Source organism: Rhinoraja longicauda, chromosome 9 (assembly GCF_053455715.1).
Source record: "Rhinoraja longicauda isolate Sanriku21f chromosome 9, sRhiLon1.1, whole genome shotgun sequence".
Lineage (NCBI taxonomy): Eukaryota > Metazoa > Chordata > Chondrichthyes > Rajiformes > Arhynchobatidae > Rhinoraja > Rhinoraja longicauda.
The window spans coordinates 7,302,036-7,327,218 of record NC_135961.1 but is presented as its reverse complement, the minus strand read 5'-3'; the positions used below and the strand labels follow the sequence as shown (position 1 = coordinate 7,327,218).

Here is a 25,183-nt window from a genome sequence, read left to right as displayed (position 1 = left end):
TTCAGCCAGGGTCATCTCTAGTCTGACTTTAGTGCACTTGAACTCCTCTGTGAGGCTAGAGAGAGGCAGCTGGAGTAGCCCCAGACCGTACAAGCCTACGCTGCTCAGGCATCGAGGAACACCTAACCACTTTCTCACAAAAGAGCTGATTGTTCTTTCCATCTTCTCGACTCTTGTGAGGGTGATGTCATACATGGTTAGTGGCCACTTAAGGCGAGGTAGTAACCCAAACTGCAGGCACCAGATTTTCAGCTTTCCAGGCAGCATGGATCGGTCGATGTTCACCAGACCTTTGCTGATTTCTTGCCTAAGCTCGTTTGCCTGATCAGTGTCCATCAATTTAGAGTCATACCATCTCCCCAGACTTTTGATTGGCTTCTCTGACACAGTTGGGATAGGTTCTTGATCAATGAAGAACCTTTGATCTGTCAGTTTGCCTTTGATTATAGAAATGCTTCTTGATTTGGATGGCTTGGATTTCATTCTGACCCCAGTGATGTTCTCTTGAAGCTTCCCTAAAAGACGCCTGGTGCAAGGTGCTGTTGCTGTTATGGTTGTCATGTCATCCATGTAGGCCCTGATGGGTGGTAGACGGACTCCAGACTTCAGCCGCTCGCCACCCACTACCCACTTGGAGGCCCTTATGATGACTTCCATTGCCATTGGATCTTGAAAATAAGCCTTGATAAGGCTTGCGATAGTCTCTGGTATCCTGAAGAAGTCAAAGGATGCCCAGAGGAAACTGTGAGGGACAGTTCCGAACGCATTGGCAAGGTCAAGGAAAATGACATGCAGATCTCTCTTCTCTTTTCTTGCAGTCTGGATTTGGTGCCAAATCATGCTGTATGTTTGAGACATCCAGAGAACCCTGGGATGCCTGCTTTTTGGACAGTTGTATCCACAAGGTTGTTTCTCTCTAAATAGCTGGTCATCCTCTGAGCTATGATGCTGAAGAAGATTTTACCCTCTACATTGAGGAGACTGATAGGGCGGAATTGGCTGATATCTGTGGATTCCTTCTCTTTCGGAATCAGGACTCCACCTGCCCTGCGCCATGCTTTGGGTATAATTCTCTTCTCCCAAGCCACTCTCATTAGCCTCCACAGGAAGCGAAGAACATCAGGAGCACACTTGTAGAGTTGATACGGAACCCCATTTGGCCCTGGGGCTGAAGATGCTCTTACCCGCTTTACTGTCTGTTCCACCTCCCTCCACTTTGGAGGACTAATGTCCATCTGGTGCTCTGGTTCTTCAATTGGTGGAATGTCCGATGGAATAGCTGTCTTCAGGTGTCTCTTGTCATCTGCATGCATTCCAGATGCTCGTCCAGCTCCTGCCTTGATGTTTTCAGGCTTCCTCCCTTTACTTTGATAAAAAGTGATTTTACGAACTTATAGGGGTCCTTGAAGAAGCGTGATCTCGTTCGTTCTTTCTTTTTTCGTGATTTCCGCAGGTATTCTGCTCGTCTCAGGGTTGCTAAACGGCTTTTTGATGTTTCCCTGGAGAATGTTGATGCTCTCCTTCTCACTATCAGAAGCCTTCCTCCACTGCTTCTTGAGCTGCCTTCTCTCCCGGATTAGGCATTCCATCTCCTTTTGCCGTCTGGACTTGCTTTCCAAAGCTGGTGCCTTTTCCTTTTTCTCCCTTACTCCATATCATTCTGCTCCATAGCCATAGATGTTGTCCCCCATCTTGTCATGCTCTCTTTCGACGGTACCCCTTACGGTAGGATACTGGTCAGGTCTGCATTTATGGTCTCCCATTCTTTCTTCTCTGAGGCTCCAGGCCATTTCACGCGGGGTTTTCTTCCGCTGATCTTTTTCTCCATTGCTGGTTTTCTTGGCTGGATGGGCTCCATGTCTTCCTCTGCCTGCATAACTGTGCTTGAATTTCCTTCATCAGGGGGGCTGATGCCCTGCGAACTTTGGTGAGACTCCAGTCGCTGGACTTCATTCGACTGACTTGATTGACTTCTCAGAAAGTACTTATCAATGCGAGGCCCCTGTTTTCCCTCCCTCAAGCACCCTTTCTTTCCTTGATGTATTTTCAAGCCCTTTGAAGGTGTTATAGTCTTTCATAAACTTCTCTGAGCAAAGGCACAATTAACATCCCACTAAACTCCATCTGTCTCTTTACAGAAGAACACGCAGCAGCCACTTTCTAACCACCACACAAAGCATGTGCAGGATTGCAATTACCAGGAATATACCCAAGCAAGGCTCCCACAACCACATTCCTGATCTCTCGATGCTTTTTCAGGAATCCTCCCCCACAACAAATGTACCAACGGTGTAGATTCTCAAAAATGAAAAGGAGAAGAAGCAACAATTGAGAAACAAAGGGTGAGAAAAAGCTAAATCATGTATCTTTCAAAAGATTAAGTTACCTCTGGGACAGGAAATTCAAGTTTCTAGTTAGGATTCAGTATGTCTTCTACTTCTACCATACTTATCCACTATTATTTATTTAATAAACTCTCCTGGTTTCTCATTTAAATGCCTTCCCTAAGTTCTTCTGTGTCTACAACCTCTCTTCATTTATCTTAAAACCTACCTTTTTGCTCAAAATTCTCATTTTTCACCAGAATCTATGTTGTTTTCATCTCAATGATTTATTTTCAAAGCTGAAGGGACTAGACATGTTCAACCTATTATGAATTTCTTGAAGGAACTGTGCCTGTAATTGCACATAAACATTCTGGGATTTGAAATAATGCTACTGAGCGTCAAGATTGAAATTTACAAAGCAAAACTATTCTGCATCACAAAAGTCTATTCAAAGTTAGTCCTAGGTTCCACCTACGACACAATCTTGCTTGCCAGGTTGCCTGTCCTACATAGAACAGTACAGCACAAAAGCAAGCTGACAATATCTGTGCGGGACACGATGCCAAGACCAACTCCTATCAGCCTGCACATAATCCATATCCCTCCATTTACTGTATATCCATGTGCCTATCCAAAAATGTCTTAAATGGCACTATGGTATTTGCCTCTACCATCGCCCCTGGCAACGCATTCCAGGCATTCACCACCCTGTGTTGAACAAAAAACTTGCCTGACACTTCCCCTTTAAATTTTGGCCCTTTCACCTCAAAGCTATGCCTTCTCGTATTTGATATTTCCATCCTTCAAAAAAAGATTCTGACTGCCTGCCCTATCTATGCTTCTCATAATTTTATACACTACTATCAGATCTCCTGGAGTGTTCCAAAGAAAACAATCTAAATCTGTCCAAACTCTCCCTGTAGCTAATACTCCCTAATCCAGGCATCATTCTGATAAACCTCCGATGCAACCCTTTCCACAGCCTCCATATCCTCCCTGCAATGGGTGACCAGAACTGCATGCAATACTCCAAATGCAGCCTAACCAAAGTCCTATAAAACTTCATCATGACTTCCTGGCTCTTATACTCAATGACCCAACCAATGAAGGCAAGCATACCATATGCCGTCTTTAACACTCTATCTAATTGTGTTGCAACTTTCAGGGAGTTATGGACTTGGCCTTCGTAACAAGAGGAGTTGAGTATAGGAGCAAAGAGGTCCTTCTACAGTTGTACCGGGCCCTGGTGAGACCGCACCTGGAGTACTGTGTGCAGTTTTGGTCTCCAAATTTGAGGAAGGATATTCTTGCTATGGAGGGCGTGCAGCGTAGGTTCACTAGGTTAATTCCCGGAATGGCAGGACTGTCGTATGTTGAAAGGCTGGAGCGATTGGGCTTGTATACACTGGAATTTAGAAGGATGAGGGGGGATCTTATTGAAACATATAAGATAATTAGGGGATTGGACACATTAGAGGCAGGAAACATGTTCCCAATGTTGGGGGAGTCCAGAACAAGGGGCCACAGTTTAAGAATAAGGGGTAGGCCATTTAGAACGGAGATGAGGAAGAACTTTTTCAGTCAGAGAGTGGTGAAGGTGTGGAATTCTCTGCCTCAGAAGGCAGTGGAGGCCAGTTCGTTGGATGCTTTCAAGAGAGAGCTGGATAGAGCTCTTAAGGATAGCGGAGTGAGGGGGTATGGGGAGAAGGCAGGAACGGGGTGCTGATTGAGAGTGATCAGCCATGATCGCATTGAATGGCGGTGCTGGCTCGAAGGGCTGAATGGCCTACTCCTGCACCTATTGTCTATTGTCTATTGACCCCAAGATTTCTGCTGCACAAAACTGTTCCAGATTTGGAGATGACCCATAATATTCCAGAGACATCCAACAGAGTCAGGCACATGTGTTGAGTAGATCTTAGGTGCTGAATCCTGTTTGGTTTGCCCTGATAGCCTTTGAACCATTGTCAAAGTCCTTTAAACTGTTGTTAAACACTGCTGACAATCAGATCTTAAAAAAAAAATTTAAATTAATATTTATCTTAATTATTTGTCAAAAACTAAAATAAAATAAAGAACACACACCAAAGTACAAATAATTAATCAGTTAAAAAAATGAGGTTAGTCCATACTTAATTTCACCAGGGTTTCTGTAAATTTTTCACAATTCACTGCTACTCGACACAGGAGATGGATGAACTGATGGTATGAAAGGAAATAATCCACAAGCACACGGTCATAAATGTCATCTTTTCCCTGCAAAACAAACTAGCATAGTTAGAAGAAACAAGAAGATCTTTACAAAATTTTCACCAGATGCTTTCATCAGTTAGATGATCAAAATTTTAACATACATTCAAAAAAGTAGATATCAATACAAACGCTTCCCAACTTACATAAGGGTTATGTCCTGTGGACCCGAGCCCAAGTTAGATGTTGCACGTCAGAGTCGCAAGTGCGACTGCGCATGCGTAGATTTTCTCTTCAAAATGGACACCACAGGGGAGCTCCGAGGCAGAGCCCAAGGGGGAGCTGCAATGCGGACCCCACGGGGGAGCTCCGAAGTGGAGACCACAGGGGCATCAGTGGGCTTGAAGAATGCTTATGTAATTGCGAGGTTACCGAAGTCACCTATTACGTAAGTTGGGGAGTGCCTGTATATTTTACATTCAAATCCATGTATCACAGTGGAGTGAGAATGAAATGTTTTTGTGGGGAATTTCCTACTTTGGCAATGTTTGTGAGATGCAAAAACAACGGTGTTCCATTGGAAACATGATTTAAATGTATACATTAATTTTAAGAGCAAAATAATATGAATAAAAAAGTATGTTAATAGCTACAATTTTGGCTAGTACATAAACTATTTTAGTACACCTTAATTTGCACAACAGCCATATTATTGATCCTTTACTCATCTGCAATATGGGAGATCAAAAGGGTTTTGCAGATTGAAAGAAATGTCAGGTTTCACCACATAAATCCAGAAAACAGATTTAGGTTTAAATTATGCTGAAGGGGGAACATTTGGTGTTTCTGAACAAACTTGCCATGCCAGGACCCCTGCTGAGTTTGTGATATTCTAAATGCCACAATGTTTTGGAGAGAAGCAAACCCATTAACTAAGCTCAAGCTAACATTTGTAGTAGCAATCATAAAGATGCATATGCAACTATTTCAGGTGGACCTTCTCCCCATGATTATTCAAGCCCGTAATAATGCAACATCTTTGGTCTGATTCTCACCCTGCTGATGATGATCAGGTATCTTTTTTAAATGGTGGCATGAAATTCAACAACAAAAGCACAACAAAATTGTTTATTTCTTAACTTTGCCTTTAAGGAAAAGTAAGTACATGTGTAAGCCTTGCCTAATTAGAACTTTTCCATGGAGCCTTAACATACCTTGCTAGCTTCCACCATTGTGGGTAAGAGGCACATGTTGAGTTCTGGACGAGGAGGACGGATATTATTCTTTCCGCCCATTAACTTTATGTTCTCACGACAGGGAAAATACGGGCCCAAAGACACTAAAACAAATTCAAAAAAATTGGAAGTGACGCATTATTTTCAACGCCAAAGACAATAATGAATACATAATTTTACTTCTAGCTGATTAATTGCTTGACGATGGCACTTACTTGGTATATTACTATGGTGATAAGTACAATGATTGTGCTGAAGGAATGGTACCAAAGTATGAAGGAAATCGTGAGGACTGAGGAGAACAAGCTCTTTTAAAACATCTAGAAAGCAATGACAATTTTGTTAACATGACAGGAAAAGAACATTTTATACATTTAAACAAAAAAGACCCTGGGGTTGATCTTTACACTGTCTTATTTTTAAAATTCTAAATATAATTTCTGGAATAAATTGATCTGACACTGCCGCAGTATGCAGTTATAAATTATGTGATAGTACACACAGATGCCGCGTTTAGATTGTGCAAGATTTCTGGTTTTAATTTCAGAGACACATATTGTAATTCTATTGTATCTAATAGTAAGAGGTGAGCAGCTAAAACAGATTTGTGTTCATATTTCTAGAAATCATAACTTTATTACACAAGGTGTTTTTTTACCACATGCTGACTGAAAAAGAAACATTCAGGCTACTCTGAATCTCTTTCACGACTGAAAATGAAAATACCTTTTTTGTTAAAATGGTCTTTTTTTTTAAACCTCAAGTGATATATTACAACATAATTGTGTATCCTTTGTTATGGTTAGCTAATCTTAAGTAAAAACAGTTTTGACATTCGCAATCAGTGCCTTGCCCTAGTTACCTTACATCTGCTTTGCCATTTGTATTAACATGGTGGACAATCCATTGGAAAATGGAGAGCAGGTGTCATATCATAAGTTCCTGAAGCTCTTCATTACATACAATGGAAAAAGTTTTAAAAAGTATACCATTGCACAAAAATATTTAAATTGATATTTTGTCCTATTCCTTCTAAACAATTGATCATGCCCGATATATCAATACATGCAAATGTCAAAAGAGTTTGTCAATCCACACTGATACTACTGAGGCCTTCTGCCAGGCTTTGAGTGAGAACTCAGATGGACTCACCTGCAACATGTTGGCACTAATGCAGTGGGAACATTGGACAGATTCACTAATTATTTTGCAAGTGAGGAACTTAAAGAATGGAATTGTGCATAGTTCTTCAGCTAATACTTGTATTTCTGTAATCCAATAATCCACCTAAATCACATTTCAGATTTTTTTCTTTTCCTTGCTCCTTAGAGCAATTAAAAATGAAAATTGAATGCATTTGATGCAAAAATGCACTACACAACCTGCAATAAGTGGCATGAATGAACATAGTTCACATGCGAGTTCATATGTGTTAACACCAGGTTGGAATTCTTCCTTTTTAAGATATCAAATAAAGCTTTTTTTTTTAAAAACAAGGACTGCAGATGCTGTTTTACAAAAAAGACACAGACTGCTGGAATAACCCAGTGTGTCAGGCAACATCTCTGCAGAACTTGCATTGGTGAAGTTTCAGGTTGGGACCCTTTTTTCAGGCTCATTTCTTTCCCTGAAATGAAACTAAAGCCCTTTTTGTTTAAACTCTTTTTAAAAAAGCAGCACATTCTTCTAAAATAATGGATAAAGCACCATGTTTCAAGCTCCACCCGGCATCCCCCCCACTTCCCTTATTTTAAAAAAAACTTGCATCAGAACGTTACATAGGACAAATTTATGATATGCAATAAAAATTTGGTTGAAATTGGCAAAGCTCTTTCATATGCAGGATTCTTTTAGTCACCAGGGAGAGGAAAATGCGAACCAATTTGTGCTGAATTTAAATACCACATCACAAAACTATTTCCAAGAACTACTCTGCCAATCAAACAGATAACACACAAGATTTACTTTACACATGAAACTGGCCCATCCTGATAAATCAATAATTTCAGTGCTGACTTGTTTAGTAGCAGCAGAAGTACAACCTAAAGTTCCTATTACCTATACAGGCATTTCGAAGTTCTGGAGGGCTATAGGAATTCAATAGTGTGAGAAGCTTGTGAGCAAATTCGATTCTTTCCTGCCACTGGATCAGGGCTTGTTTAACATCTGTAAATGCAAGGTGAAAACAATGAATCTGAAGCGGAAAATGCTTAATTTAATTTAATGCTTAATTGCAAATAAAGTTTTAATAATACGCATGTATTGAAAACAATTTAAGGCAACGCTAAACATCTGTAGTAAATAAATTATACTATCAAAACTATAGTAAATACATTTTAAAACAAAAAGTATGCATGCTTACATATTTATGTACTCATGGGTCTGTTTTAAAGATGCAAACTAGTGCAAAACAATATTTAATTTTTATGTTGCCTGATGTACATTATCTTGCAAATATCATAAATGCGAAAAGTTAACATGATTGTAGAATTTTTTTGTAATTAGAATTGACATGCTTCATTCTTGAAGGATCAATTTTAAATTAGATATCCTGCGATTTCACCCTACTAGTCCTCCCACAAATGTAAAGTAAATATTAAAAATAAGGCAAATGCCAAATAAAAAGTTATTTAATTCAAAAAATAAACAAAACCAAAGACTGCATGAGAATGTTTACTGTTCATCCCACTGTGATGCTCGTTGAAGCCTACCAGAGAAGATCAATAACTTTCCCTATAACATCCCAGAATTTAACAAACCTTTCCGTTGCAGATATGGACGAGTAGATTTCAAAACAGACAGGAAAATAGAGAGAAGTTCCACTAAGTCTCCAGTTACATGGCAAGCAGTGGCCTCGTGGTACATCATGTGCAAAGTATTAAAAGACTGAAAGAAAGATTAAATTTATAACTATAATTTCAAGAATTTCTTGTTTTAAAAATAATTAAAGCCATCTTAATCCAATAAAGAGACAAAATTGTACAAAAAAAGTGGTGCTTGTGTCTGTGAGCATGACTCTGAAGTTCAGTTGCCTGTCACTTTAATTCTATATTCAACTCCTCCATAGTTTCAGCAAAGCTCACCACCATAAGCCCACGAACAACATCTAACCTTCCAAATGAATACAAAGCATTTGCAACAAGCTCAAAGATTTCCGATATGAACAATTCTAGTTTGTGTATTTGCCATTTTCAGAATTTATTCTTTCATTCTGCTCATTCCTTCATACCTCCTTCCAATTTGTACTTTAATCCTTTACCACCTACACTATTATCCCTTTAAAACATTAAAGATCTGTACAATGCCGCTGTGACCTTTGATGTTTGCAATGTACATTAATAACTTGGGATGTGACTGCGAGTGCTTTGTATGTATAAAGTCTTTGGAGGGGTCCTAGGTAGTATCGAAGAATAGATGCTCCTTAGGATGTGTCTACAGACTTTTGGCAGGTCAGACAGAAAAAGTGGTGATGAAGACTCAGACAGAAAAAGTGGTGATGAAGGCATATAGGATGTTTGCTTTCATCAGCTATGGCATAGAATAAAAGAGTAGGCATGTAATGTTAAAACTTCATTAAACGATGGTTAGTCGCACCAGGAGTATGAAGTACAGTTCTGGCTGCAGCACTAGAAGAAGAATATGATTGTGCTGGAGAGGATGCAGAGTAGATTCACCAAGATATTGCAATAGTTATTATGAAAGACTGAATTGGCTGAGTTTGGATTGTCCCATGACATAGGTAGAAAATTCCGAGTCATAGATAGAGTAAGACTAAGAATCCTTTTCCTGTGGCATACCGATGAGCCAAAATCTTTGTTCACCATGACTTACTATTCAACGAATTTGTATTATTCTAAGATCTGTTATGCCCTGAAATCTCAGTCTTATTTACTCTCTAATTAATGTAATTTGAATACATTTTATCACAACTTCAAACTTATTTATGACAAATTTATCATAGTTAAACTGAAAAGTTATATTAACAACATGATGTTATTCATGTTTCTCAACACATTAAGAGATTGTAATTCATGGAAAAATACTTAAGGTGAAATTAGCACAACATAGCTGCTTTGTTTTGAGATTTTAAAGAGAAATTTATGTTTGGTAAAGAAAGAATCAAGTATTTAATTGCATCTAACTATTGGTTTCTCAGGCGAGCCACAGTCTGTGGCACACTGAAGGTCTGAGGGATGAAAATCCCAAGGAAAATTATGAGCATGAGAGTGCACAGCAAAGAATAATGGAGAACTAATTGAATATACCTCAGTCATCAGAATCAGACCCCGATTGAAAACAACCAGCAACCTATCTTCATCTATCTCCAAGAGGATTCGGAAGGCACTGTAATAAGAAAATGATGAAATAAGGCCTATTAATAAAATAATAAATAAGGCCTAATTATTAATAAAATAAGGCATTAATAAAATAAGGACACCATAAATGGTTAATGCCATTTGTACACATGAATATCATCACTAATGGCTTAATTTTTTTTGTCAGGATGACTATATATGTTGCAATATTAACTTCTAATAAAATCTCACAATTACAGATATAAATAGCATAGCCATGATCCTCTTCCCTCACTGTTAATGGTTCAATGGTGCCTTTATTATCACATGTGCAAAGTGCTCACACAGTGAAATTATTTTTCTTACAAACAGTCCAGTAGAGTATTGCCATACCCCCGACCCTCGATTAGCAAGCGTCGGGGGTTGTCTACTAAGCCCACATGCTAGAGGTGCTGTGTTTTGGCGCCATTTTCAAAGTCCACGCTCCAGTTCTTATGAGCGGTACCTGTTCTAGGCAAGTCCCAAGCTGTTACGGGCCTCCAGCCATCTTTTTCCTTGGATGTCATGTCTCTTTCCTCGTCCGTCCACCTTTGGGGGTGCCTCCCGCAGCCAACCATGAGAGGCTAGACCCCATTTACCCTCCTCTCCTCGCTCCTCACCCGTTGTTGTCATCACTGGTGTCTGGTCTTTGGGGGACATGCAGGGGTCGACACAGAGGGCTCCCCCTTCCAGGCCAGTATTCTGTCAGGTCCAATGAGTGGGGACCGGCTCGGCGGGCTCTCCCTGAAGCCGTGATTTGCCAGTCTGGCTCTTGAGTTTGGCCACGCGGGGGCCACGGCCTCCTGGAAGCCTGCAACTGCACGCAGCCCATATTTCCTTAAATTCTCTTGCTTCTGTGACCTTCTTAATTCAATTCCTTACTGACCGACTGTTCCCTCTCTTCACCCGCTGCCTTGCGCCTCTGTCATTCAGCAGCACGGATTTTCCTAACCATGGAAAACCTTTACGCACAAAGCCTTCTCGGCAGCCCATTGCTGTGTCATCTTCCTGTAATACTCAGAGGGAAAGGTATATTGAATACCCGACTGTGTGCAGACATTCTCAAAGGCCTTGTAGTGTGACCGTAAGAGGTATTTGAGCAGCTTCTTACGCCTGTCGGTTGCCAGCAGCATATAACGTTTGTTGGTCTTATCCTTTCTGTGGAGCTGCAGGTGTTCGTGGTAATTCCGAATGTTTGCTGTTAAGATGGCAACTTGGACTTCTGTGGATCCAATGTCACTGGGACTCCTCCGCAGAAGGCTGGTGTCCAGTTGCAGCTTCTCTCTATGCCTTGCCATTTCCAGTGATAGCATTCGAGACAACACGTCAACAGACTTGCTCACTATTGCCACATCTCTGTAGTCTTTCTTCAACATGGTTAGGGTCAGATCATCCAACTGGCTGGGAAATACTGGTGTCCTCCGAGACACCGCAGCATACACCGATGACTGGCGATCTCTTTGAATCCATAAATCAAAGCTGATCATTTTAAATGGTATAAATTCGTTACAAATGAATAGACTGAAGATTTAAAAAAAATTCATAAACATGTATGATTTTAGATTAATGATGAAATTGCGATCAGTGGGTACAATGGATTTGGAATTTCTATTGCAAAACACAGAATATTATGCATTGCTTAATAGAATGTTTTTAAATCTCGGCTGCACTTAGTGAGTGTGGCGGAATCTTCAATCGGGCGAGGTCATGAATTTGAATCCACACAAGAGATACCAAACCTGTGTTTTTCTCCAAATATTGTCAAATGGGCTCAGGTTTGAAGTTATTTAAACAAAAAGGCCTTGATCAAGACAATATGAAGTATCTGCTTTGACTGATTACCTGATGACATGACAACAATTTAAAATTGGAACAAATATTCAAGGGTGGGGTAAAGAGAATTATTGTTTTAATATGGAAAGTACAGAAAGTTTTACTTCCAGGAGTGATTGAAATAGAATATTGTAGCCTTTGGGAGAAATTAGATAGACAATAGACAATAGACAATAGGTGCAGGAGGAGGCCATTCAGCCCTTCGAGCCAGCACCGCCATTCAATGTGATCATGGCTGATCATTCTCAATCAGTACCCCGTTCCTGCCTTCTCCCCATACCCCCTGACTCTGCTATCCTTAAGAGCTCTATCCAGCTCTCTCTTGAATGCCTCTCTCTTATGTCTAATTAAGTGTAGAGCAGTTTCATTAGTTTGTAGCAAAATGCATTTGCAAAGATGGGGACATGGCAAGTGACAAAGACAGATTAATTAAGTGGTTAAGAATAGTACATGGAGTATAACATAAAAAATCCCATTCACTTTGGAATTTATTTATTTGTGTCATCACACAACTGTTTGCCAATAGCGAGCAAATTTTAGTGCCACGTCGTTGGCCTCTGCAAGATTCTTTACAGTGCATGTGTCGTGCAGCATGTCACAGCTCAGGAGATGTTCCATAGTCTGGAGGCCCCATCCACACTCGCAGTCTGCCGCATCTTCAGTACATCCCCACTTCAGCATGTTCGATTTGCTCCTCCCCATGCCTGTCCGCAGTCTGTTGAGACTGCGCCAGGTTATCCACGGTTGGTCGGAACCTGGTGGGAGTTTCTCAGAGGGACCGATTGCCATGTGAATGTCTTCCGGAGATTTCTCTAGTCTCTTTACTTTTTATAAACCGTTTACATTTTATAAACCGTAGCAAGATTTCACAATACCCTCACATTTATTTGTTTAAAAATGTAAAGTGATTGTCAATGTTTTTTCCAAAGTGAATACCACACACTGTATTCACTTTGGAAAAAACAACAACAATCACTTTACATTTTTACACAAATAAATGTGAGGGTATTGTGAAATCTTGCTACGGGTTAGAAAATGTAGAAACTTGTCCCTTTTACCAGCCAGTTGGAGGGTAATATTTATTGGACTTTATTGCTAGAGGTTTGGAGCACAAAATGGTGCAATGGAAATTCAGGTTTGATGTCACCACATTCATCCGCATTATTAAAATCAAACGGATGTTGGATTAAGAAGCAAATGTTCACAAATCTAGCTGAATTTCTGGGGCTTTCTGGATGAACTAGGACAGAAGGATTGATTTCCATTCTGTGCCCATAATGATTTTTTAAGCTTTTCTTGTTCCAACAGCTACTCATCAGAACAGAAGAGGGTTTCAGCTTTACAATTGGTTACCACATTCACCAAGTCCCTGGATTATAGTTTTGGCTTCAGTACCCAATCATTGGACGAATGTTTGCGGAAACAGCTACATAAAAATAAAGCTCACTTAAAAATATGCAGAATATACAAGATTAAGTGCTTGTTTTCCTGAAGAAATTAATTGCAATATTTTTTCCTCAAATTTTCAACTTTGCTTTCAATCCATTATTCCCAGATCTTATCAACCTTATAGAGATCCACCAGAATCAACACAAAATTATGCTTATTATCAAATATTTTTCAAATTGAAACCCATCATATGGGATATACTGAAATGCTTTCACTACCTAATAAGGGTAGTCCAGCATGAACGCCCATCCAGACATCGCAAATAGCAGCTAATGGTGGTTTTCTTGAATTGCTTTATGTCTTCCAGTTCCTCTTCTCTCATATCTGGTCTCTGAGCTACAAAAAGCTGCATAAGATTAAATAGTTCTTCAACAGCCTGTGTAACAAACAAAGAAAAAATTAGTACAGCAGTGGGGCATTTTTAACAATAAAAATTATTTATAAATAGCTCAACATTTTGTTTTAACATTTCAATGATCAGCCATGTGTTGATATTACTAATTAGTTTAAACACACAGCATGGAAACAGGTCTTTTAGTCCATGCCGATCATTGATCACCTTTCACACTAGTTCTACATTATCCCATTTTCACATCTACTCCCGACACACTAGGGGCAAGTTTCAGAGGCCAATTAACTTATGAACCTGCATGTCCTAGGGATGTCGCGGTCACAGAAAGAACGTGCACTCTCCAATCAGAGTGCACCCGAGTTCAGGATCAATCCCGGGTCTCTGAATTGAGCATATCCTCAGCAGCTCTATTAACCGCGCCACCGTGCCGCCCTAGATTGTGTTTATTGTCATATACACCAGGGTGCAATGACATTCCTTGTTCACATGAAGGCATGAGAAAGGAGCTGGCCAAGGTCGACTGGAAAGGGATCCCAGCAGGAATGACAGTGGAACAGCAATGGCAGGAATTTCTGGGCATAATCCGGAAGACGCAGGATCATTTCATTCCAAAGCGAAAGAAAGATTCTAAGGGGAGTAGGAGGCAACCGTGGCTGACAAGGGAAGTTAGGGATGGAATAAAACTAAAAGAAAAGATGTATAACACAGCAAAGAGTAGCCGGAAGCCAGAGGATTGGGAAACTTTCAAAGGAGAACAGAAGGTAACAAAACGGGCAATACGGGCTGAAAAGATGAATTACGAGGGGAAGCTGGCCAAGAATATAAAGGACAGTAAAAGCTTCTTTAGATATGTTAAGAGAAAAAGAGTAGCAAAGTCAAATGTGGGCCCCTTGAAGGAAGACACGGGTGAAATTATTATGGGTAACAAGGAAATGGCAGAAGAGTTGAACAGGTACTTCGGATCTGTCTTCACTAAGGAAGACACAAACAATCTCCCAGATGTACTAGAGGACAGAGGATCTAGGGGGATAGAGGAACTGAAAGAAATTTGCATTAGGCGAGAAATAGTATTGGGTAGACTGATGGGACTGAAGGTTGATAAATCCCCAGGGCCTGATGGTCTGCATCCCAGGGTACTCAGGGAGGTGGCTCTAGAAATAGTGGACGCATTGGTGATCATTTTCCAATGTTCAATAGATTCAGGATCAGTTCCTGTGGATTGGGGGATAGCTAATATTATCCCACTTTTCAAGAAAGGAACGAGAGAGAAAACGGGCAATTACAGACCAGTTAGCCTGACATCGGTGGTGGGGAAGATGCTGGAGTCAATTATTAAAGAGATATTAACGGTGCATTTGGATAGCAGTAAAAGGATAAGTCCAAGTCAGCATAGATTTATGAAAGGGAAATCATGCTTGACTAATCTTCAGGAATTTTTTGAGGATGTGACAAGTAAAATGGATAAAGGGGAGCCAGTGGATGTAGTGTATCTAGACTTTCAGAAAGCCTTTGATACGGTCCCACACGGGAGACTGATGAGCAAAATTAGAGCACATGGTATTGGGGGTAGGGTGTTGACATGGATAGAGAATTGGTTGGCAGACAGGAAGCAAAGAGTAGGAGTAAACGGGTCCTTTTCAGAATGGCAGGCAGTGGAGAGTGGAGTGCCGCAAGGCTCGGTGTTGAGGCCGCAACTGTTTACCATATATATCAATGATTTGGATGAAGGAATTAGAAGTAACACGAGCAAGTTTGCAGATGACACAAAGTTGGGTGGCAGTGTGAACTGCGAAGAGGATGTTAGGAGGTTGCAGGGTGACCTGGACAGGTTGAGTGAGTGGGCAGATGCGTGGCAGATGCAGAATAATATAGATAAATGTGAGGTTATCCACTTTGGCGGCAAAAACAAGGAGGCAGATTATTATCTCAATGGTGTCAGGTTAGGTAAGGGGGAAGTGCAGCGAGACCTGGGTGTCCTTGTACACCAGTCACTGAAAGTTGGCATGCAGGTACAGCAGGCAGTGAAGAAAGCTAATGGCATGTTGGCCTTCATAACAAGTGGATTTCAGTATAGGAGTAAAGAGGTTCTTCTGCAGTTGTATAGGGCCCTGATAAGACCACATCTGGAGTATTGTGTACAGTTATGGTCTCCTAATTTGAGGAAGGACATCCTTGTAATTGAGGCAGTGCAGCGTGGGTTCAACAAGGTTGATCCCTGGGATGGCGGGACTGTCATATGAGGAAAGATTGAAAAGACTAGGCTTGTATTAACTGGTTTAGAAGGATGAGAGGGGATCTTATAGAAACATATAAAATTATAAAAGGACTGAACAAGCTAGATACAGGAAAAATGTTCCCAATGTTGGGCGAGTCCAGAACCAGGGGCCACAGTCTTAGAATAAAGTGGAGGCCATTTAAAACTGAGGTGAGAAGGAACCTTTTCACCCAGAGAGTTGTGCATTTGTGGAATTCTCTGCCACAGAGGGCAGTGGAGGCCAAATCACTGGATGAATTTAAGAGAGAGTTAGGTAGAGCTCTGGGGGCTAGTGGAATCAAGGGATATGGGGAGAAGTTGGGTACAGGTTACTGATTGTGGATGATCAGCCATGATCACAATGAATGTCGGTGCTGGCTCAAAGGGCCAAATGGCCTCCTCCTGCACCTATTTTCTATGAAGCTCACAAAGTAAATACACTCACAAATGTAACAATAAATACGAGTGCAAGATAATACAATGGTGTTAGATTGAATTCAAAATCAGAGTAGTGCAAAGAATATTATAATACAAGAAAGGAACAACTGAGTGAGCTTGGGGTAGGAATAATGGTACGTGGCAGCAACTCAAGCAACTGCTGCAAGCAAGAATTTCATCTTTTCGTTTCTGGACATATGACAATAAAACACTCTTGACTGTGAGTGGGACGTGAAAGAGGTAATCAGTTAAGCAGTCAGATAGCAGTGGGGAAGAAGCTGTTCTTAAGTCTGGACTTTCAGGCCTTTAAGCTCCTGGATTTTCTCCCAGAGTGAAAAAGGAATGACCAAGGGTGACGTGCATCCATGATGATAATGCCAGCCTTTCTGATGAGCGCACCACGAAGATGGACAGAAGGAGGTGATGAGCCGGTGATGGGCTGTGTTAACCACTCTCTGTAGATTCAGGTAGCCAAGAGCAGAAGAGCTGCCCTACCAGACTAAGATGCATCCCGTCAGAATACCTTTGGAAGTGCATATGTAGAAGTTCGAGAAAATCCTTGTGGACATCCTAACTTAAATACGCTGATGCGCGTTCTTGATCACTGCATCAGTGTGAACGGACCAAGTAAAGGCCCTGTCCCAGTTTTGCGATTTTTTAGGCGACTACGGGCGACTAGGCTGTTGCCGCACGGTCGCCGGCACGGTCGTGAGTCATCTCCAAAGAGTCGTAGCGTTTTTCTGGTGGTCGCTGGATTTTGTGAAGGCGTGAAAATTTTCGGCGACTGTTGGTTTGACGCCAATGAGCGTAGCTTGACGTCTCCTGACGAGGGCGCTGTCGTAGGTTGTCGCCTGGTGAAGTAGGTTGTCGTAAGGTTGTCGCTGGTGCTGACTGTGGCGAATGCCAAGTGTGGACTTGATCTGATTATCCATCAGTGTAATATGTACATAAATGATATTAGGTTTTGTGTGTTTTTGCACTAGTATTCTGTTTAAAGTTTGAATTTTAAAGTTTGAATTTTAAAGTTTGAAGTTTATTGAAATTTATTGAAGTTTATTACAATATTTTTATATGTACGATATATATAGTATAAGAAAATAACTGCAGATGCTGGTACAAATCGATTTATTCACAAAATGCTGGAGTAACGTTTCAGTCTGAAGAAGGGTCTCGACCCGAAACATCACCCATTCCTTCTCTCCCGAGATGCTGCCCGACCTTTTTATATGCACTGTTGTATGTTCTTATCAACCTTTAAAAAAAAATTGTTTGTATATCAATAAAGGGGGAAGTCTTTTAGGACCGAGATGAGAAAACATTTCTTCACACAGAGTGGTGAGTCTGTGGAATTCTCTGCCACAGAAGGTAGTTGAGGCCAGTTCATTGGCTATATTTAAGAGGGAGTTAGATTTGGCCCTTTTTGCTAAAGGGATCAGGGGGTATGGAGAGAAGGCATGTACAGGTTACTGAGCTGGATGATCAGCCATGATCATATTGAATGGCGGTGCAGGCTCGAAGGGCCGAATGGCCTACTCCTGCACCTATTTTCTATGTTTCTATGTTTCTAAAGGAAATTCTTGACATTTTGATGGAAAATTGATGTATGAAGTTATTGTATTTCAGAGTAGTTTCTCATGGCATCACTTTCAAATAGTCACGATGCAGAATGATTGGAAACCCTACCATACACCCCCTTTTATAGGGAAACTGGGTGAAACGTGAATTGTCTTCAGTTGTCTTCAGTCTTCAGGGTCATAGCTTGCCGTAGTTGGTCGCGGGTGGACGTAGGTTGACTTCGGTTGTCGTAGGTTGTCGCCTATGTGGTGGTAGGCTGTCGTAGGTGCGGTCATAGGTGGAGATTCTACTTGCGAAGATTGGGTCGCTGGTTGCCGTAGCTTGACGTCGACTAGGTGATAGGTTGTTGTAGCTTGTCATAGACATTGTCATAGGGGCGGGTCCAGTCACTGGTTTTTCGGCGACCTGCTACGACTATGACAGTCGCCGGCAGTCGCCTTAAAAAACGCCAAACTGGGACAGGGCCTTTAGGTTGATGGTGATATGGAGCAAAGGACCTTGTTGCTGCTGATTATCTCTACAAGAGCTCTATTGATAAAGAAATGTCGGAGAGTGATGTGTTGGATGCAGAGGCTAGTGGAAGGTGAGGACCTGGAGAACTCGACCCCTGTTCCGTCTGGGGCGAGAAGGAGCAAGAGCAGAATTTCTGTGAGGGATCCATCTATGACAGCAGGGGCAAAACCACGTTTACTAAAGAACAAGGACATCTCAGGATGGAAAACCTCATCATTGGGGGCAGATACGGTGGAGACGAAAAAATTGAGAGGAGGGGATATCGTCTTTATAAGAGATAGGGAGGGAGGAAGTGTAGCCCAGATAACTGTGGGAGTCGGTAGGTTTGTTGTGGATGTCAGTCGACTATGTAGGAGACTTCAGATGTCAGTCAGCTTCCACGGAATCTTAGACCTTTGTTCTAAGCTTGAGTGATTGAACATTGGCTAAAGGCATGCTGGAGAGGGAATGATGAAATCCCTATCCCTAGGAGCCTCCAACGACCACCACATTTCCATTCTTTGCCTGTACTATCAGCTGCTAGAGTTTGAAATAGTGATGATGGACACGAGGCTTTCAGCACTAGAACTAAGCGTTCTCAACGCTGGAACACTTCGATTGTAAGAAGCAGCAATCAAAAAAAGCTGTTATAACTTCTATAAAAGGAGCCTCATGTAAAATGTCGCCAATCTTCAACGTCATCTTTTTTTGGATGATTTTTCCTACAGTAAGCTTGATATACAATTGTGGATGGAGCCCAGACCATCACACAAGCCAACCTCCTTTCCATTGACTCCATCTACACTTCATGTTGCCTCAGCAAGTCCACCAGCATAATCAAGAATGAGTCTCACCCTTTTCTCACTCCTCCTCCTTTTCCCCTCTCCTATCAGGCAAGAGGTAGAGAAGTGTGAAAACGCACACCTCCAAATTTAGGGACAGCTTCTTCCCAACTGTCAGGCAAATTAACCATCTTATCACCAACTAGCTTGAGCGATTGAACAGTCCTGAGCTACCATCTACCTCATTGGAGACCCTGAGACTACCTTTAATTGGATTTTTCTGGACTTTATCTGGACGTTATTCCCTTTATCCTGTATCTGTACACTGCGGGTGGCCTTAGTCATAGAGTTATAAAGTGATACAGTGTGGAAACAGGCCTTTCGGCCCAACTTGCCCACACCGACCACCAATGTCCCAGCTACACTAGTCTCACTTGCCTGCGCTTGGCTCATATCCCTCCAAACCTGTCCTATCCATGTATCTGTCTAACTGTTTCTTAAATGATGGGATAGTCCCAGCCTCAAGTACCTCCTCTGGCAGTTTGTTCCATACACCCACCACCCTTTGTGTGAAAAAGTCACCCCTCAGATTCCTATTAAATCTTTTCCCCTTCACCTTAAACCGATGTCCTGTGGTCCTCGATTCCTCTAATCTGGAGATGAGAGTCTATGCATCTACCCAATCTATTCCTCTCATGATTTTGTACACCTCTATAAGATCACCCCTCATCCTCCTGCGCTTCAAGGAATAGAGTTCCAGCCTACTCAACCTCTCCCTATAGCTCACACCCTCTAGTCCTGGCAACATCCTCATAAATCTTTTCTGAACCCTTTCAAGCTTGACATCTTTCCTATAACATGGTGCCCAGAACTGAACACAATATTCTAAATGCGGTCTCACCAACTGCAACATGACCTCCCAACTTCTATACAATACTCTGACTGATGAAGGCCAAAATGCCTTATTGTAGTCATGTATAGTCTTTCCGCTGACTGGATAGCATGCAAAAAAAAAGCCTTTCACTGTTCCTCAGTATACATGACAATAAACTAAACTAAACTACTTACTCAGCTTTTATATTTATCAGCTTATCTTTTCTGTAGAAATTCACTTTCAAACAAATGCTCTCTCCAACAAAATCTCAAACTAATGAACCTAATTTTTTTATGTGGCCATGGTACATTTGAAAAAAGTAAAGGATGACCTGACTGAAAATGAAAAAAAGTATGAGTCAAGAGTGCTTCCAATGAATCCGTGAGTCAATAACTTTAAATTAATCACAAATAGAAATAAATTCCAGTGGGAATATGCAAACACATGTATATGATCGAGCATTTACACATTTTCCAAAAGTCTTGGTGCTACATAAAGGTCTGATAAACAGTGTACGCCATGGAATTCTGTTCTGTTCACATCCGTATACTAATATCTAGCAACCAAAGGTTTGCTTTTCTACACAATAAGTACAGCTTATTATTTGGCGTGTTTAAGAATAATGGAACCAAAACTATCATCACAAACTCACTATCTGCGGTTACTATCGTACCAGAAAGAATCAACACGAATAACTAAAAAACTGGGACAATTTTTAACAAGAAAATAGAAACATAGAAAATAGGTGCTGGAGGAGGCCATTTGGCCCTTCGAGCCAGCACCGCCATTCATTGTGATCATGGCTGATCATCCACAATCCTGTGCCTCCCTTCTCCCCATATCCCTTGATTCCATTAGCCCCTAGCTAACTCTCTTCTAAATTCATCCAGTGAGTTGGCCTCCACTGTCTTCTGTGGCAGAGAATTCCACAAATTCACAACTCTCTGGGTGAACAAGTTTTTTCTCACCTCAGTTTTAAATGGCCTCCCCTTTATTCTTAGACTGTGGCCCCTGGTTCTGGACTCCCCCAACATTGGGAACATTTTTCCTGCATCTAAAACTAATAACTTTTTTACACAAAGAATGATAGATAAATGGAACGAGCTGCTGGAGGAGATAGATGAGGCAGGTACGATCACAATATTAAAAAAAATATTTGGACAGGTGCATAGATAGGGTGGGTTTAGAGGGATATTTGCCAAACGCAGGCAAGTTGGTTGAAGGGCCTATGTCCATGGAGGGGGAGGGGTGAAGGGGATGGGGGGTTGGGGGGAGGGAATGGGGGAGGGGGTCAGGGGTCGAAAAGCGTGAATGGGATGGGGGAGGGGTGAAGGGGAGGAGGGGGTGCTGCACCAATGCAGGAGAGGTTTGGACCCAACGGGTCCACTTGGTCTAGTATATTGCTGAAATCCTGATCCAGACCTTTATCACCATTGGACTTGACTGTTCCAATACATATATGGAGGGAATGGATGGGCTGCAGAAGGGTCTTGACCTGAAAAGTCACTGGTCCATTCCCTCCACAGATGCTGCCTGATCCGCTGAGTTACTCCAGCACTTGGTATTTTGTTGCATAAAGACCTTCTTTTGTAAAAGCACACATTTTTTCCTTTTGCGCTACACTTTTGAATTGTAAAATAGCTGGAAAGTTATTTATATGAAGGTATAATGATCTAAATATTGGCACTTAGCCTTCAAAAGTAAGTGACTAACTTAAAAACCAAAGGTCACATTTACTAGCAAAGATCAAGATTTGATGTTCAGAAATTTTGGCTGTTCCAAATGCCCTTCCAGCAGATTAGTTTATGTAACACTTACATATTAACTAATTTAGCTCACCAATAAGCATCAAAGTACAATTTGGCAAAAAGAAAAGTTAAATCAATAGCAACACTTACCCCTGGATACTGGCTTGCATGCGGTGTAAGATTTTTGAAAGCCCACTGAATATTCTGATGAGAAGCTAGTTGCCGTGTGAAAACAGGGGATTGTTCACAGCACAGACGCAAAATCCCATAATATGCAGGCAGCATCCCACGGTTAAAAAGAACAACATCTTGATCATCATGATCAGCCAAGATGTAATTAAAAGCAATGTTTTTTGTCACTACAGGATTCTGTACAATGAAGCGCACATTTTCTGGGCAGTCCACACACACATTATACCAGAAAATGAGCAATGCCTGCTTATTGTGATTTGTTGCAATAGCAGGTTCGGACAACTTGGGCTGAAAGAGATTCCACAGGTCCATAAAATAGCTAGAGAACATCAACTTCTCAGTCTTTGAGACTAAACAATAGGTCATGAAGCTGAAATAAGGAACTAATTTTGTAGTGCCATGGACGGCAGCATCAACATATAGCTTGGCTCTTGAAAGTAGACCAAGGAGAATATTGTACACCTGATGAAGAACAACAGTTGTGTCTGGACTAAGAGGCAAATCACGCGTTGGATTATGTAAAGAACGTGTAGATCGGAACATCTGACGAAACGAGTTACTTGGAATGAGCGAAACCAAAAGGTAAGCAGCAGCTGTAGGAATAAATAAAGTTATAATCAATTTAATGGATCAATGTTCTTGTTCACTTAAAATTCAAAATTCAATGTTCTGAAATCATAGTTTAGGATAAACAGGTCATGCATGCTATCAGTATTTTATTTGAGTATTGTACCCGAGAGAACAGGATTATAATCCTTAAAAAAATGTTAAAGCCGACATATTAATAAAATAAAACAAAAAATGCTGGGAGTAAACAATACATCAAGCAGCATCAGGTGAAAGATCAACGTTCTGATATATTAACCATATTGCACATTCCACTACTGTTGGTTGACTTGTTGAGCTTTCTAGCATTTTGTGTTATCTCAGATCTCCAGGATTTGTATTTTGTTTTGAGCTCAAAGTACTCAAGTTTAATTAGAACTAACACTTAAACCAAACACTCAAAAAGAACCAATTTTAAATAAAGAACAATTTTTAAAGAAAAAAAAGAGTTAGAATAAATTACAAATACTTAATTAAGTACATTCCAGGAATTAGTTCTGTAAAGACAACTGATCCTATTTACCCACATTCTTATATCAAATATACATTAAAGGTAGAAACCCCTGATCACATCGCAATATTTTAAAAGATGGCCTGCGCTACCATCTTTTTCCCTGCTGCAATGCTGATAACTCTGAGACAACTTACATGTTCTGACTCTCGGATAGTTGTGTGCCAGCAAAAACCGTTCCACCCAGTTCTCCATGTTTTGAAGTACCCAGCTGTGAGCAAGCTTATTGCGAGGGGTTTGCATTGCTAACCAGTCCAAGCACTGAGATGGGTTGTATTCAATAACCTAATTCAAAACAAGAGATCTGACGTCAACTATTTTAAAACCATAAACACAATTAAAAATGACCATAAAATTGAAAGCCAGTTACTGTATCCAACAAATAAAATAAACTGATATAAACTTGTATCTGAATTACACTGAGTCTTCGTCATTCATAAAATAGAGGTATGGACTTCGTGCGGATAACAAAATTAAAACATGCAACAAAAAGCTGCAGTAACTCAGCAGGTCAGACAGCATCTCTGGAGAAAAGGAATAGGTGATGTTTCGGGTTGAGATCCTTCTTCGGACATGACACTAAGGTTGCAGTGACATATAGCAGTCATGGATAAAACAACTTTCATTTAAGTTCCAGCTTGGCACTACTACTAGCTTGTGTATTTCAGTTCACATGCCTGGTGTTCCCAACCCTCACCCCATCTTTTGATATTTTATGACTTGCTAGCACAAGACATCACATGCAATCCATTTCATGGTAAACAGGATTCTCAGGATACCATGGGAGAGGACTCTGAAAGAACTAAGTCTATTTAGCAACAATGTCAATAATACAATATCTGTGCTGAACATGAAGCCGAGTTAATCTTCGCTTCCTGCACCTGGTCCATATCCCTCCATTCTTTGCATATCCATATGCCTACCTAAAATCCACTTAAATGCCACTAATGCCTGCAGTCCTAGCAATGTCCAGGCACCCACCACTATGTAATAAAGCTTTCCCCACACATCCTCAAGCTTTCCCCCTCTGACCTTAATGCTATGCCCTCTAATCTTTAACATCATTTTCATAAAGTTATGGATCATTTTTTCCCCCCATTAAAGTACATTTTATACTCCAAAACCACTGTTTGTAAAAGTCACTGAATTTATAATTGTACCAGACTAAAAATGTATGCATACCTCCCAAATTCTCTGAAGAATATAAGAAGCAAATGGAGGCATTCCAGGTGGTCCACCAGCAAACTCCATCAACATGGATAACAGCTTAAAGAAAGGCTGTGCAGCCTAGAAATAATAAACATTGACATGATTTTCGGCTTAGACATGGGAGAATGCTACCAAAAGAAGCTATGTTTGCTTTTTTTTCAACATTAGATGCTGCTCAGAGCGACAAGAATTTATAGCTATATGAATGTAGTGCACTTTGCAGTAACAAAACAATAGGTTGAGATCGAAGATCTGACAGGGATTTTTGGTCATCCATAAACGTTCAATCAATAGAAAAAGCAAATCTGGCAGGAAGTTACATTCAGTATATTTTCATTGCAGAGTCACTGCACCACTTATTTATGTTGCTTAAATTCAAAAGCTAAATGGTTCTAAAAGGGGTAGACAAACTGTCAACAATGTCTGAAACTATCTGCTCTTCATAACTATACTTTCACTTATCATTACACAAATGCAACAAAAATGTATTGCACACAAAAATAAACTGCTATTACTATGCTTAACTCAGTCCTAACAGGGCATGGCATAACTTTTAGAACCTTGCGCACTGGAGTAAATTCCACTCACTCTCACACGAGTTCAGGATCTAAACACATTGTCTCCATGTTGAAGAATAAAAGCAAAGGGCACTTTCGTCTTTGGTCTGTTCTGGCTAGATTGCATGCTCACCTAAATACACATTTCAGAAATTAAGAAATGAGCCATAAGAAATGAGTTACTGTCCCATCTACTACGTACCCCATTGGTGACCCACTGACTAT

The 25,183-nt window shown here is 40.8% G+C and overlaps 1 protein-coding gene and 1 pseudogene across 8 annotated transcripts in view; both read right to left on the bottom strand.

Annotated features, from left to right (window-relative positions):
- usp34 (ubiquitin specific peptidase 34) overlaps positions 1-25,183 on the bottom strand; it is a 204,494-nt gene that overhangs the window by 21,012 nt on the left and 158,299 nt on the right. For 7 of the 8 annotated variants that reach the window (XR_013547613.1, XM_078404725.1, XM_078404726.1 and 4 more), the window contains 10 exons: positions 24,375-24,479; positions 23,330-23,477; positions 22,034-22,668; positions 13,587-13,744; positions 10,018-10,096; positions 8,512-8,638; positions 7,811-7,918; positions 5,968-6,072; positions 5,732-5,856; positions 4,460-4,583 (listed from right to left, as the gene is read on the bottom strand). Coding sequence is in view for 7 of the 8 variants with exons in the window: in XM_078404725.1 (XP_078260851.1) it covers positions 4,460-4,583; positions 5,732-5,856; positions 5,968-6,072; positions 7,811-7,918; positions 8,512-8,638; positions 10,018-10,096; positions 13,587-13,744; positions 22,034-22,668; positions 23,330-23,477; positions 24,375-24,479 (1,714 nt within the window). In the remaining variant the exon portion in view is untranslated. The remainder of the gene's footprint in view (positions 1-4,459; positions 4,584-5,731; positions 5,857-5,967; positions 6,073-7,810; positions 7,919-8,511; positions 8,639-10,017; positions 10,097-13,586; positions 13,745-22,033; positions 22,669-23,329; positions 23,478-24,374; positions 24,480-25,183) is intronic. The other variant, XM_078404728.1, reaches the window with a different exon arrangement.
- On the bottom strand, positions 10,179-11,573 carry LOC144596857 (small ribosomal subunit protein uS15m pseudogene; annotated as a pseudogene).